At 37.2% G+C, this 15,741-nt stretch overlaps 1 protein-coding gene across 5 annotated transcripts in view; it reads left to right on the plus strand.

Moving 5' to 3' along the window:
• Window positions 1-468: 468 nt before the first annotated feature.
• Window positions 469-15,741, plus strand: part of GRIA2 (glutamate ionotropic receptor AMPA type subunit 2) — a 142,889-nt gene continuing 127,616 nt past the window's right edge. For 4 of the 5 annotated variants that reach the window (XM_004088542.3, XM_003257894.4, XM_003257892.4 and 1 more), the window contains exons 1-2: window positions 473-1,008; window positions 1,544-1,684. In XM_004088542.3, coding sequence (XP_004088590.1) covers window positions 921-1,008; window positions 1,544-1,684 — 229 coding nt within the window. In that variant the 5' untranslated portion in view covers window positions 473-920. Of the gene's footprint in view, window positions 1,009-1,543; window positions 1,685-15,741 lie in introns of all 5 variants that reach the window. The other variant, XM_003257893.4, reaches the window with a different exon arrangement.

Here is a 15,741-nt window from a genome sequence, read left to right on the forward strand (position 1 = left end):
GCTTGCTTGTTTGCTTTCGGCTGGGTCAGGTGAGGTGGATGACAGGGCTTCTGTATTGCTAAATGGGTTTTCACAGGAGATGGAAGACAAAAATCAAAATTATTTGTAACGTAAGACAGCAGGGCCTGGTGAGAGGACGCTTCGCCGCCAACAATTAGCAATTCGGTTTCTACACAGCAGCCGGAAATCAGCTTTGCTGCATTTGGTCCAGGTTGGAGCATCTCTGCAGCAGCTGCAACAGCTGCACGAAGGTAGCTCCGGGCGGGGAGCGAGGCGCTGTCCTCGGTGCTGAAAGGCCGAGGCGCGCGGTGGGCGCGACAGCCCCAGAGACCGGAGGTCTCGCGGAGGGACAGCGGCTACGGGTCCCAAGCTGTGCTTTCTCAGCGCCGCGCACGCGACGCGTCCACGGCGGTGCGGGGTGCAGGGCGCCGTGCGGGGGAGGCGGCGCGCGCGCCCGCCGCCTGCCGCGAGTCGCGCACGCGCGCCCGGGACTGCCTGCCCCTCTCTGTGACTTGCCTGTGTGTGTGCGTGTGTGTATGTGTGTGTATGTGTGTGCGCGCGCGCGTGAGAGATGAGAGAGGGAGAAGAGAGCGCGAGAGAGGGTGAGTGTGTGTGAGTGCATGGGAGGGTGCTGAATATTCCGAGACACTGGGACCACAGCGGCAGCTCCGCTGAAAACTGCATTCAGCCAGTCCTCCGGACTTCTGGAGCGGGGACAGGGCGCAGGGCATCAGCAGCCACCAGCAGGACCTGGGAAATAGGGATTCTTCTGCCTCCACTTCAGGTTTTAGCAGCTTGGTGCTAAATTGCTGTCTCAAAATGCAGAGGATCTAATTTGCAGAGGAAAACAGCCAAAGAAGGAAGAGGAGGAAAAGAAAAAAAAAAAGGGGTATATTGTGGATGCTCTACTTTTCTTGGAAATGCAAAAGATTATGCATATTTCTGTCCTCCTTTCTCCTGTTTTATGGGGACTGATTTTTGGTGTCTCTTCTAACAGCATACAGATAGGTAGGTACCCTTTGTGCTATGCTTTTGAAATGTGCATAATTTGGTGGTAATCTTTGTTCACAGTGTACAAATTAATTCATGTCATGTAGACTTATGTCATACCTTGACTGCATTCCAGATTTAAACTACCTAGAATATACATGTTTTTCTTAGGATGAAGCAAAAGGAAAAGACTATGCCTTTGATACAATAGAAGAAAAGGTCCTCTCATTTCGGATCCCCAAATTTTATTAATTCTGCCTTAGCGACATTTTCCAGTTTGCTCAGATTTTCTTGGGGTCTGAATGCAAAGCTTGTGATTACATGGAAAGGTGAAGGTTTCTGGCCACCTACCTCGCCTTCAGACTCTCATCTGGGTGTTGACCCCTTGGCTACCTTTTGGATATTCCACCCCCGCTGTCCGAGTCCGTAGATGTGTTTATTCGGCCTATTCGCTTGAATAAGAGACTCTTGGACTGTTGGGCGCTAGCGCGTGTCCCTCCTTTCCCTCCCGGGCACTGACACTGTTCTCTTGCTTGCTGTTTGTTCTTTGCAGGGGGGCTATTTCCTAGGGGCGCCGATCAAGAATACAGTGCATTTCGGGTAGGGATGGTTCAGTTTTCCACTTCGGAGTTCAGACTGACACCCCACATCGACAATTTGGAGGTGGCAAACAGCTTCGCAGTCACCAATGCCTGTAAGTAATGAATATTCATGCCTTTCAGGTGCTGCACGCGGAAGGCTAGAGAGTGTGAGTGTGTGTGCGTTTCTGGGGTGGTGTGTGTGCGTTTCTGTGTGTCAGTGTGTGGGTGTGAGTGACTGCACACGCGCGTGCGTGTGACGGTGTAGAGAGAAGGTGGCTGTAATCTCAGGGACCCCCGCTGGCTGGAGGGGGCTGAAGAGAGAGGAAAAGGACTTCAAGAGTGCGCGCATTAGGGAGCCGGGGTGAGGGTTGGAGCCAGGGAGGGCGGCTTCCTTGGGTTCACGGGGTTTTCGCTCATCTTGAGTGCTTCAGGAAAAGCCCTCCCACCTCGCTCTCCATCGCGCGCCTGTTGGCACCCTGCCCACAGAGAACACGTTGTTCCCCAGGTCGCGCAGTTGGGCTGTTGGACAAATCCCACGGGGGACTGCCGGAGCCCAGTGGCCTCCTGCCCCGGCAGGGCAGCTGCAGCTCGCGCCGGCTGCCCTCAGTTTAGATCCGCAGCGCCTGCTGGGCTCACCCTACGGCCCTCGCGAGCTCCACGTTCTCCTCTTTGAGACAAGTTGCTGAAATGGGTCTGGAGTTGGGATCGGGGCTGTTACATAACGCCCACCCGAGGGGCGAGGAGCGGGGCTGACGCAGGCTCAGGCCGGCCGGGTGGCGTGGGGGTGGCGCGGGGAGGCGGTGGAAAGAAGGAGCGCTGTCAATTTCTCCTGCTCAGTTGCGCTTCCGCTTAAGTTGGAGGGGGCGAGGCCGCCAGGGGCGCCGCGGTCAGCTTGCCAGCCGGGCGCTCTTTGTTCTCAGGTAGCTGGGCTCCAGCAGAGGCAGCCGGGGAAAAGGACTGGAAAGCCGTGGGATCCGGCCGAGTTTGAAAATCTGGAGAAGTCGCTGATCAGCCATTTTAGTCTTTGCAGTGCTCCATATTAGCCCTCTCACTCCGCGCAGTGCTCCGGGACTCGCTGGGAAGCTCTGTGATGGGTTCAGATAAAGTACTAGAAACCAAACAATTAGGGATCTAAAAGGATTGGTGTGGAGGCCAGAGGGCTCCGGTCCTCGCGCTCGCTCCCCCGCGCAGGCGTGGGCAGGCAGTCGCGGCCACTGTGCCTTCCTGCCCTCTTCCCAGCAGCTGCCATCATTTCCTGCCGGCTGCCCTGAGGTGATTCTTTCCTGCCCTAATATTCGCAGTCTTTATTTCATAGATAACAATTTGGGGGAGATCCGCGGATGGCTCATTTCCCACTTTGGCTACAGAGCTTGGGGAAAATTACCACAGGAAAAGCCCAACTGCAGCTTTCCCACTTCACACAAACACTGGTAGCCATCCCTCCTCCCCATTTTAAGCTTTAGTCATATATTCCGTGATTTAGCTTGATTATCATATAGGGCCCATCATCAACTCTTGCAACTACTGTCACCTGGACGAATGAAGAAACAAATTGTCTTAGACTGATAGAATAGGGGCATTGTGTGGTAATTTAGGATTTAATTGTTTCTAACGGATCTATTTAAGAAGGTTTCACTGCTATGTATTTTCTTCAAATGTTGATGCCAAGTAAGAAAAGAAAGAAGGGCGGGTGTGGGGGTACAGAACGAGAGAGAGAAGAGGAGATTTAAAGTGGATTTGCAGCTTTGAAAAACGTCCGTAATAGAATATCTCAGAAAATTTTAGTACATGACATACAAAGAAATCGACTTAATTAAAATTTGAAGGCTTCTATATTTGACCTATTTACCTAACAGATTTAGACTATTCATTTGATATCAGTAAGTTCCAATTTTTCCTGAATTACAAGTTTGTCATGCAAGTGTTCTGAGTATCTAACTGTGTATAATTGTATACTTCTGTGAAAATGCTTTGAAAAGTAATGAGTCCTAAGGAACGACTGTGGGTATAGGGAGGACATAGGTTTTAAATGTGAAGTGAGAGTATTGACAGCTGTACTTTTTGAAAACAGTCAATGATTGCCAAGTTTACTCATTGGTGAAAATAATGAGAAGAACTTTCTGAAAAAATAACATATGTCCATTGACAAAATGAGTATTCCTTGATTTCAACAAATGCTAAACTACTGTATTGGGGCTTTATAAAGATAAAAGACTGTGATTAGTTTAGGTTATTAGGTTTATATACTTATTCTCAATATTTTTGAATTTTTAAATAGAAATTTTTCTGAAATAAAATATATAGCCAGAATATGTGTATATATTAAACACACATGCAAAATTCATATATCTGCAGAGTGAACACATTCATGTAATCAACATGTGTATTTCTTCTAAAAAATTACCACACAATTTAAATTGTCCATAGTTCTGAGAAGCTGGAATAATCAAGTATTCATTTGCACAGTTTTTTCCCCTCCTCAGGAAGTAAAGCTAAAATAAATATGCTCACATTTCCAGAGCCTAAAATTACCCCTGCATGGATTATTATAGTAGGATAGTAAAACAAATTATTTTCAGGAACTGAACACATTTTAAAGATGACAACATGGGAATTCAAAATCATGACATTTTCAACTCCCATGTTATAAGTAATCTTACTGATTGCTAAAAAGAACTAGTGGGGTACTGTGACAGAAGAGAGGCTCATTGGATAGAAATTTCTGGAGCTGACATTAACTCATTGACTGGGCCAATCACTTAACATGTTTGTGACTCCATTTCTTTATTCTCTGAGACATTTCGAAATTTAGAGATTGCAAAATGAAATAAAGAATTTGTATCTTTTTTTTTTTTTTGGTTTTTGTGCTATCGACAATAGAAAACGTAAAATTAGTTTAACTCTTTTGATACAGAATGAGAGAAAGGTAAAAGGAGAGATGCTTATGTAAACTACAATCACAAAGTCAAGAAATGGATGAAAATCTCCAGTGTTAAATTTGTCAAGATGGGTCTTGATTGTTTAAATCCTGCTTAAGATTTTTCTCCAATGCTTATCCTTTGTTTTCTTGCCTTTTTATTTAGGGAAGTCTGTGATTCTTTCCTTTATAAAGTGGAAGCAACAGCATTAAATACATTGACAGCTAAGATCTAAATATCTTTTTCCCATTTCCTCTAGAAATCTCAGGAATTTTGCTATTTAATGACATTATTAGATGATAGGTGTCATCTTGCAATGCTCTTGAAATAGCTTGCTCTTCCAATCATAAAAATCCCACAGAGCTAAATTTACATATTAAAAAAGTGGATTTTTATACCTTAGTAATACAATTTCAAAAGGGAAAAGTTGTTAGTTTACTAATTTAATTTTATTCCTGAGATGGAGGAAATTATTTGGAAATGTTGAAGTTGACATTGATGTAAGGATCCAGGGAGATCCACTGAATGGGTTAAGGTTATACAAAGAAAATGAAGTCATTCTATTCTGAACTGGGTAAAATGATTGTGTACATCTTACTGAGCTCCCACATCCTTCCCTTTCACAGTCACAGTGGGATAATGAAAGTACCTATTTTGTTCCATTTGTTTCCATGGGTACCTGAGGCAGTAAGACAGATTTTCAGTTTCTTTCATTTTTTCTCCGTCATTCCCTTTTTCTTTTCCTCTCTCCCCTCACTCATTTTTTCCTTTCCTCCTTCTCTGTCTTCTTAGCTGTAAAGAGTACTACGATTTTTTTTCCTGAAGGTTGTTCAAACATAAGGCTTCATTATTAAAAATACAAAGCATAAAAGCAGAAAAAAAAATCTGAGATTAGTATCTGATGTGTTCAGCAGTTGAAACCAGTGATGGGTCCTAGGAATCCAATCATTCATTCAATAAATATTTAGTGAGTGCCTTCAAGGTGTCAGAGAATAAATGACTGTTTTTTTTCATGTTAACATTTTTTTTTTTTTCTAGCCGTTACCCTCTAGGCTCTTTTGAATAGTTTTCAAAACCTTGTAGGCCTTCATGCCTTTAGTGTGCATTGGTAGCTGTGGTCTTGTCTAGGAACTTTAGTATGAGGTTATGAGGGTATTCTAGTAGTTCTTAAACACAAGCAGTTTAATACAGCAACTAAAAAAATCTGCCTTTTTGTGTAAATAGTAACTTTCATATTAATATATATACACCACATATTGTATGTAGTTAACGAATAAAATCAATAGCAAATTTTAGGAAAATCCTAAGTATTTTTACATTGTAAAAGATTTTAGTAAACTTTGATGCTATGCTAGTTGGTAAAGCTTGCTTAAAATAAAACTGTGTAAAAGGGCTATAAACATGAGTACTTGATTCTACAGGGTTTGAAAATTAAAAGTATTAAATATTGAATTTACTCCCCAGAACCTTCCCTTTCTATTTCTTTTGAAGACTGAATTTTACAAATAGTTATTAGTCTAGTTAAAGATAATTTAACAGTTTTATATTTCAATTCCATACAACAAAATAAATTATAAAAATATTAAATTGAAGGAAACAGCAAATGAAAATCTACCTTTTCTCTAAGCCAGCAGATGGAGATGTTGGAGAAAATATTGTTGTTTCATAAAACTGTTGCGCACAGCAAATGCCTTTTAAAACACTGTAAACAAATTTATTTAGATAAACTGAAAAAAATAAATGACATCTAATTTGAAGAAAATTATTCAAAATGCTGTCTTAAAAATAACTTTAATTGCCTTTTAAAAATAGGTTGCCCTATATTTTATGTTTTAGAAGATAAAGACTGTTAGAATAGATTGTAAATGCTCTTGGAGGAGAGAGAATTCTAAAATTGTATTTTTTCAACATTTTTAATCTCGATTCCCCAGCTATCATTTTTGAGCTGTATTTATTATTAAATTTTAGTCACAAATTACTGAGATTTTGTATCTGTGTTCATAAAATTAATTGATGTTTGCTAAGCCTTTATTGCACTTGGATGAATGGACTTCTGTGTGTATGTATTTATAGTTATAATTATAGAGTGTAAGTAGTTACAGATTGGCTACACGATCCTGTTTTGTCATGTTTGTTGAGGTATTTACTAACACCTAGAGTTACTGACTTTAATATATGCAAAACTCATAAAACTAGACTCAAGTTGGACTTTCTTAAGCAATGATGAGAAACCATGAACACATGTGCCAAGACACGATACCGTAAAAGCTGGTGTTGTAAATATTCAGTTATATTCAATTGGAGATTTTGAGGAAATGCCTCTTTGTATGTCAGAATAATTAATCTGTTATTGAAGTATTTTCAGTTAAAATTTCATACTTCACTTATCACTGAAGAATTTCAAGAAAATGAGTGTGTATTAAGTAGAAATCAAAGAATGGCATAGGTTGAAATATTCTATTTTGAGATGAGAGAAACTAAGTATTGAAATAAAAATTACCTTATAAAACTGTAGAAGCTTAAATTAGTAAGAATTTATTCTTATGCTATGCTATTTCTGTTTGAAAGTCTTGCAAACTTCAACCTGCTGGCTCAAGAAGGATGGGGCATTTTCATTTCACATCAAACCTTTAAAGTGCCAGGGACATTCTACTGAGACATTATGACAAGTGGATGCTGATTCATGCCCAGATCTCAAGTTTTCTCATAATCTCTTCCAATAACACTTAGCAAACTTTCAAACTTCTTAGAACCTTGAAAATTTTAAGGAAGGCTGAAAAAGAGCAGTTGTTTTTGAGTTATTTCAGTATGTTACTATATAATTGAGTTTTCCGAGAATATGTGTTTTTTCCTGTCTTCCTCCTCTTCCCTTTTTATAAAAAAGTCAATAGAAGTACTTAATCTGCAGAGGAAATGCTATTACAAGAAATAAAGTCTAAATTGAGATAGAGAACTGTCCTTTAAACATTTTTTTATGTGAGCAGAGAGTGCATTCATTCAGAGCTAAAATCTTCTATTTGATGTAAATATTTGATTGAAATGTTAATGGCAGCTGGGTAGATTATATTTCCTTTCTTTTTACAGTAGATTGTACCGAAGATACCCCAGATTTCGTTAAGTGTTTGCTCGTTTATTATTATGGCAATTTTAAATAAAAATTTCTCAGGTTTTCTCCAAAGATCTACATAATTGCCAAATCTCTTGTATGACTGTGTCTCTTCAGTACAACAGGAAAATAAGTTGCTGAATTCAATGTTAAAATTAGAAAATCACACATGATTTGAAAATGTTCAAACATCAAAATGTCTATCAAATCAGGTTTTACTAGTTTGGAAAAAAAAGGAATGTGATTCTTACAATGCTGTTCATAAGATGTCTAACACCTATTGTTTTTCAGTGCTATTCAATTTAAAAGTATTTTGTCATCTTTGATAATTTTAACTTATAGAATGAAAACATTTTAAAATTAACAAGGAGAATGTAAAATGTGGCCTTGTTGACGACAGGCCCTTGCTGCTGTTAACTGGGTGTTCTTCACGAAGTCTAGCTCAGTTACCAGTGCATTGACTCACTTAATAGTTATTTACCTATTCAACACATTTAATTTTACAGTAGATGTTCTTATCATAACATTATAATTTTTAAAGCTAGAATTTTGCATTTGCTATACATATGGATTTCAGAATAAACAATTTACTTCGTACCTTCCTTGAATCCTATGTAGACAGAAGTGTAATATATTTTTCACTTTCATCTACAACCTAGATATTCTCAAAGTTGTTATTTTTATCTCTAAATCTATATCGATGTATGTTAAAATGATATGCTGAATATGTGCACAATATACACTTTGAAGAGGGTTTATAAATGCTAACTGTTAGGATGATGCAAAAACCATGTTGCAGCCAGGCTCAGTGGCTCATGCCTGTAATCCCAGCACTTTGGTTGGCCAAGGCGGGTGGATCACCTGAGGTCAGGAGTTCAAGATCAGTCTGGCCAACATGGCGAAATCTTGTCTCTACTAAAAATACAAGAAGTAGCCGGAAGTGGTGGCACCCATCTGTAGTCCCAGCTACTCAGGAGGCTGAGGCAGTAGGATCGGTTGAACTCACGAGGCAGAGGTTGCAGTGAGCCGAGATAGCACCACTGAACTCCAGCCTTGGAGACGGCAAGATTCCATCTCAAAAAAAAAAAAAAAGAAAGAAAGAAAGAAAAAAAGAATGCCCCCCCACCCAAAAAAAAAACAACCCAAAAACAAGAACCTTGTTACAAGTGGGTAGAACAGGAGATGCCCTTATAAGGCCCCTGACCGTTATGGGTCTGCCAAGCTTCAATTTTGGTTTCAGATGTTCCAAAAATGTGACCATACATATTCCTTGAATGGACACAAAATTGTTTTAGTAACTCCCTCCCTGCCCCCAACCGGGATATTTTATACTACAATTTTCTATATCAATTCCTTTAATTAATTTTAAAAATGTACATAATCACAAAAGTATTATTTTTACGTTTTAGATGGTATCTAGGAAGAGAAGTTTCTGGACATAGTTTCTCTTTGTGGACCAATTGCTCTATTTGCATTAATTTGTGCAATTATTTTGTATGCATATCCTTATTTTTCCCTTTTTGGGCCTGCAGTCTATGTTTCGGGTTTGTTTTCTAATGATTTTGTTTTGTCTTATTTTCATCCTGTGGATAATTTTCTTGGCTGAAACACCTTGTTATTATATGTTTAATTTTTCACACATTATCATATTACTGGGAAAAACATCCAAAGTGCTTGATACTACTCCAGCCTGGGTGACAGGGCAAAAATTTGTCTCAAAAAAACACAACAGAGTCTTGAAATTTGTTGGTATCTTCAGCTGAATAGAACAAATAAATTTAGGAGATACCAGATTCCTTATAGAAAGGGAATTGATGAGTAGCTAGCTTCTTAGATTGTTTACATTTTTGTATCCATGTTTCTGAAACAAATGACATATGTAATGTTTATAGTTTTACCATTTGGATTTTTCTTCAGAATTTTACTTTATTATTTTATAAATTTATGGTTATGTTAATACTTATATTTTTTCCTGATTGTTTCAGTATTTCAAATATAAACACAAACTGCGTTGAATTGTGAAATGGCCTAAATTTTAGTTCTTCTAAAATACTTTCAATAGGGTATTTTATTTCTATGAAGTTTATTTACCCTTCATGTAAAATTGATTTCACATGATAAATACTATGATGTTTACTTTCACGCTGATGAATTTCAGTGAACCTGAGAAGGTACTGCTGCAATGTAAATATTTTTATTCTAATCTTCCTAAGTACTCAACTTACTGATAGAAATGACTGAAATGTGTTTATATAAACTAAGTATATTCTATGCTTATTAAAGCATAGTAGAATATTACCTGATTCTTTATCCCTACAAGAATAGAATATGACCTAAATTAATAATGTCTAACTTCAGCATAAATTTAATGGAAACTCAAGTTAAATAATTTGATATAAGAAAAGTTTCCTCAGCTCATAAACCCTTTGCAGCTAAAATTCTCTGTATCAAAATACCGTTCTGTTTCAGATTTGGCATTCATTTTACAATTTCTCTAGCATCAGTATTCAAGATATCACAGTAAGAATATGTCAACAATTTGTTTATATATATATTATTTATTGTGCATGAATAAAAGGATAGAGTGGGCATGTTCAAACAAATAGTTTCAGGGTAAGGGAAAATATTTTTTTCCTTATTGTAGATGGAAATTACTATATTTCTTAAAAGTGATGGAAGGGAAGCTGTGGAGAAAAAGGGAAAAACTCTAAGAGGCAGCATAACTTGGTGTACTTGGCAGGGCTGTAAGAATTTGCAATGCGAAATTAGTTCCTTCCTTCCTTCCTTCCTTCCTTCCTTCCTTCCTTCCTTCCTTCCTTCCTTTCCTCCTTCCTTCCTTCCTTCCTTCCCTTCTTTCCTGCCTCCCTCCCTCCTTCCATCCCTTTCTGCTTCCTTTCTTCCTTTTTTTTTTTTGTTTAAGCATCTCTTTCATTTGATATTTGCTTAGTTTGAATGTCTGTGGTCAATCTTCTGTATTAACCTTGTGCTACTATAGAACAGTGAATTCTTATAATAATTTTAATTTTGTCAAATAATGGAAGCTAGTTATTATTTCTAGAGGGAAACATGAAAGAAAGGAGGCACTGTGCATTTGGTTTTGACTTTTTTTCCTCTTATTTTGTTTCTTAGAGAAAGGGTCTCGCTCTGTTCCCCAGGCTGGAGTGTAGTAGAGCTATCACAGCTCGCTTCAGTCTCGAGCTCTTGGGCTCAAGCAGTTCTCCTGCCTCAGCCACCCAAGCAGCTGAGACTACGGGTCCATGCCACCATGCTGAGCTAATTTTATTTTATTTTTTATTTTTATTTTTTATTTTTCTGAGACAGAGTCTTGCTCTGTCACCCAGGATGGAGTGTAGTGTTGCAGTCTCGGCCCACTGCAACCTCCGCCTCTGGGTTCAAGCAGTTTTCCTACCTCAGCCTCCCCAGTAGCTGGGACTACAGGTGCATGCCGCCATGCTTGGCTAATTTTTTGTATTTTAGTAGAGATGGGGTTTCACCGTGTTGCCTAGGCTGGTCGCGAACTCCTGATCTCAGGCAATCTGCCGACCTCGGCCTCCCAAAGTGCTGGGATTACAGGCGTAAGCCACCATGCCTGGCCACAATTTTATTTTTTATTTTTGCAGACGGGTTATCACCATGTTGACCAGGCTGCTCTTGAACTCCTGGCCTTAAGCAATCCTGTCACCTTGGTCTCCCAAAGCACTGAGATTACAGGCATGAGCAACCATCCTCGGCTAACAATATGCATTTCTCTGAGGCAAAAACACAAATTTAAGGCACTTTATTATTCCGGGCTGGCAAAAAAGCCATCCTTGAAAATTATGAGGTAAAATACTGACCGAAAAGGTTCGAAAAATTTTATAGGTAAAAATATACAATATGGAATGTACTACTAGACTGTGCGTTTTATAGGGAGCATGGAATGTGTCATAGTAAAGTTGTCTGTTGCTTGAGGCAACTGAAGTGTAGCAACTCTTGATAATTGCTGGCGGGGCTCGTCTTAGTAGAACAGAGAAAGGTTTGTCTTTTATTTTATATTATACTGGTATTATATTTCTATTTCCTTAACACCTAAGTTGAAGATATTTAAAAAAATTAAAATATTTTTAGTGTTTTAAAAATAAAAACATTTTGGGTTTAAATTATTTTTCACAATTCTACATATGTTTAAAAAGTATTAGTATGTCTTGGAAGAATATTTAATAATTCTCAAACGATATTTAATATTTTGTCATTGAGGCTAACTATTCAAAAGTTATTCGAAGGACAATTTAAGACGGAAATACGGAACACAGTGAATAGTTTTGTTCTGAAAAATATGGACCATAACATATGCAATAATTAGTTTGGTCTATATATTTGAAAATATTGTCATATACACTTTAGTGATGCTAATTTGGAAAATTGAAAACATTCCTTTAGGGCTTTATGTTAGCTATTATGAATTACATATATTTAAGAGGCTGCCTGTGTTCACTGATCCAGGTAGCACAGAAATAGCTCCCACATTTCTACAGCGTGGGAGTGAAGCATCTCTCATCACTGCAAGTCTGGCAGAGAAAGGTCTGGAAGTGGAGATCTCTATAGGGTGTGTGTGCTTTGCTAGGTTTTCTTGAGAAGTACATTTCAAATCATGTCGTGATTTTTATCTTTATTCATGTGTTATCTGCTGTTTGTGAGAAATTAAAGAATTTCTATCTTGCTTTTAATCTGTGCACGAATGGGAGAATTTTGGCTTTATGATTTTCAAGCACTTTCATCATTTATAATTTTACTTTTATATTTTTTACCAGGTTTTTAGTTTTTACTAGTTTATGCAATTATTACTAGTTTATATACAGAAAGGAAATTTTGAGAACACAGGCAACAATTCAGAAAGGGATACGAGGAAGCTCTGTATATAGTTTATTCTTTGGAGGGAAGGACCATAAAATCCTCATCTTTATATTTCAGAGCACACACAAGTTCAGGGTTGTCATCTTAATGATGAAAACACAAGTTTTTCATCTGCGAAGATTAAAAAAAATTGATTCTTTGTAGTTTGTAGCCTGGATGTCTTGGGATACAGAATAGCATGGGTTAAGCATCTGCACTTGGAACCAAATTCTAGTCCTTGTACTAGATGTATGACATTGGACAAGTTTCTTAGTCTACGTCCCTACCTCTGTAAAAGAGAATCAGACATTATAGGATTGTTTGGAAGATATGCATTAGTCATAAAACACTATGAGCTGTGTTTGGCACATGTAAGTACATAAAAATAGCAATATTTTATTATTACTTCCTGTATTAGAATGTTTGGATTGTTTCAATGAGCACTTGCTATGAGAGGCAGAAGACAAAGAAAAGTGCACTTCTAACTTTCTTGCTGGAATCTTTTTCTACTGTTTATATACCTGGGCAGGACATAATGCCATTTGGTGACAAAGAAGGGACTAACAAAATAAATCACTTAAGTCACTGAAAGATATATTTGGTGAACTATAGTACGAGAATGATTTTTAAAATCTGAGGCGTTGTAACTCGAGTAGTACTTTGAATTCAATCTTCCCCTTTATTGCATGTCACTTACATTTTAGAATGTTGAATGATTTCAAACTCTCATATTTTTAGTAGATATTTCAAGCACATATTTAAGATATCTCAGTATTTCATGGAACTGAGCACATTATGGATTCCTAATGTTTTATTTCATGTAATTAATTTAGTTAAATTTATTTAAATGAAAAGCAGCCAAGAGAACATAGGCTTTCGAATTAGGCAAAAATAGGTTTGAATATAATTAGTAGCTTTATGATACAGCCTGTGTTTTTTTCTCTTTGTAGAATAAGGCTCAGTTTCCTTGTCATATCTGATAATATTATTGGAGGCATTATATGATAAAATAAATGCTTAGATTAATTTGTCAGAAACGTTCCAGTATTTCTTTCCTCCCTCTATATTAGCCCTTTACAATATAAAACCTAAACCCCATGCTCAGAGCAATGGAGGAAGGTGCTGCCTTGAGAAAGCTTAGATATTTTATAGCCTTATGTATAATTTTTTTCTTTCTGAAACACTTTCATATCTGGTTGATCCTCACTGGAGCTCTGTAAAGCTCTGTAGCATAAGTGGAATTGTTATTATACCCATTTACAGAAAGCAAAACAGAAATTTATGTGATTTGTTCTTAGCTGCTATAAATTTGTGGAGAAGCTTTTGGCTACAAAACAAGTTGGCTCCTTCCTAAACCAGAGCCTCTATTAGTCTCAGTTGGCAACATAGCTAGTATATTTGAATGAGAAGACATGAATTAAAATTATAGCTTCACTATTTACTAGTTCTATGACTTTGTATTAATCAGCTAAACTTTCTAGTCTTGTTTTCTCCTCTGTAAAATGGGGGTCATTATAATACCTGCCTCATAATGTAATTGTCGGGTTTAAATGATAGTAATTGCCCTATATAATATAGTGATTAATATTGCTAATTTCAGTGATTCCAATTCTCCTGAGTTTATATTGGTCAGATATACTTAGCACCGTGCTTGTAGGTGCATGGAAGAGAAGGTAGCTAATAGTTTCTCTATGTAATTTTCAAAATAATAAACTTCTTTAATATAATACAACCATTCAAGCTAAAAATAGAAGCTAGGATTTTACTTTATTATTATTTTTAGAATACTAGTGAACATGTACATTTTACAAGAATTTTGATGTGTTCTTGATCCAAAAACTCTCCCCTCACCAAATTCAATGGATAAATAACAAGAACTAAATCATGCATAATTTAAAAAATGTAGATGATGGTTAACATTTAGTATGGATATCTCATATTATTCAGTTACCAATTCCACCACTGATACATTTGTGCAATAAAAATGATAGTAGGTGTTTCCCACGAATAGGACCTTATTAAACTCGGAACAGGTTCATTGTGACTTCTTCCCTTAGGATCGGTTTTATGCATCTTGCTGCTGGTTGTCTAGGTCACTGTCATCTTTTTCACAAATTTTTTCCCCAGCACAATATAAGGAGGCTCTTTTGCCGGTTTCTAGTCTTTTGAAAGGTATGGAAGGTTTGAAACATTTTCAAATAATTACTTGGTCAGAGATTACTTCTCTTAATGAGCAGAGAGATGTGCAGTTGTGCGGGGTGGTTGGGGGAAGGTTTTTACCTACTGACAATGAGTAAAAATAAGGACTTCCTACATATGAGCTTTGTGTAGTTCATAAAATATTCACTACTTTATTCTGAATTGACTCTTACTCTTTTTATGTTGCCTTATATTGCAGTAACAGCAGCCATATGAACTCCTCAATGTAGGATCTTAAGACCTTTGGTCAAAATTACTCTTTTAAAGCAAATCTGTATATTTACAAAACAAAGTTATATCCATGACTTTGGATTTGGACTGGAGGTAGAATACACTGGATAAAAGCTAAATACTTTTCTTTAAAGTGCTTTTATCTACCTTGTTTATATGCACCAAAAGCCTATCACAGGATCTTCCTTCTTTCTTTTCTTGCTTTCTTAAACTCTTAGTAGATACCTGCTCTGTACCAATCTGTTATTGTCTGAGGTGACAAAGAACAAGATAAGGCTTCTGTACTGAAAATTTTTTATGGGTTCAAAATCTTTTATTTGTGGCAAAAGTAGAAGTTGTTAATCAAGGTTAGCTAGATGATTTTATTATTACATTAGTCTCTGTAATAGACATTGTTTCCAGATCATTTATAAGTATTATCCTATACTTTGGGCCTAGATTTTAAATTATCTTAAAAGCAGAAATGGTAATTCAAAAAATTATAAAGAAAACATAAAAAAGATTCTCAATGGAAGATGAAAAGCCATCATCTTAAATACTGATTTAGAATATATTGCTGAAAACTTGGGTAGCCAAATGAGTACTACTGCTGTTCACAAACTAATAATGCCAATTGCAGATCTGTTAAAGTTTCAATTTTTTGCATATTTGGAGATGAAAATTTATATTTTATTCTACATATGATTTTTTTCTTTCATTGCCACAATCTCTTCAACTCAGTTTAAACTGGCATAGACTACATAAATTGCTGGGAGATGTTTACATAAATTAATTTATGTGGATTAACTAATTAATTATAATAAATACTATTTTAGGTTGTTACTAAAGAAGCTAGTTGCAAGTT

Source organism: Nomascus leucogenys, chromosome 7b (assembly GCF_006542625.1).
Source record: "Nomascus leucogenys isolate Asia chromosome 7b, Asia_NLE_v1, whole genome shotgun sequence".
Taxonomy (NCBI): domain Eukaryota; kingdom Metazoa; phylum Chordata; class Mammalia; order Primates; family Hylobatidae; genus Nomascus; species Nomascus leucogenys.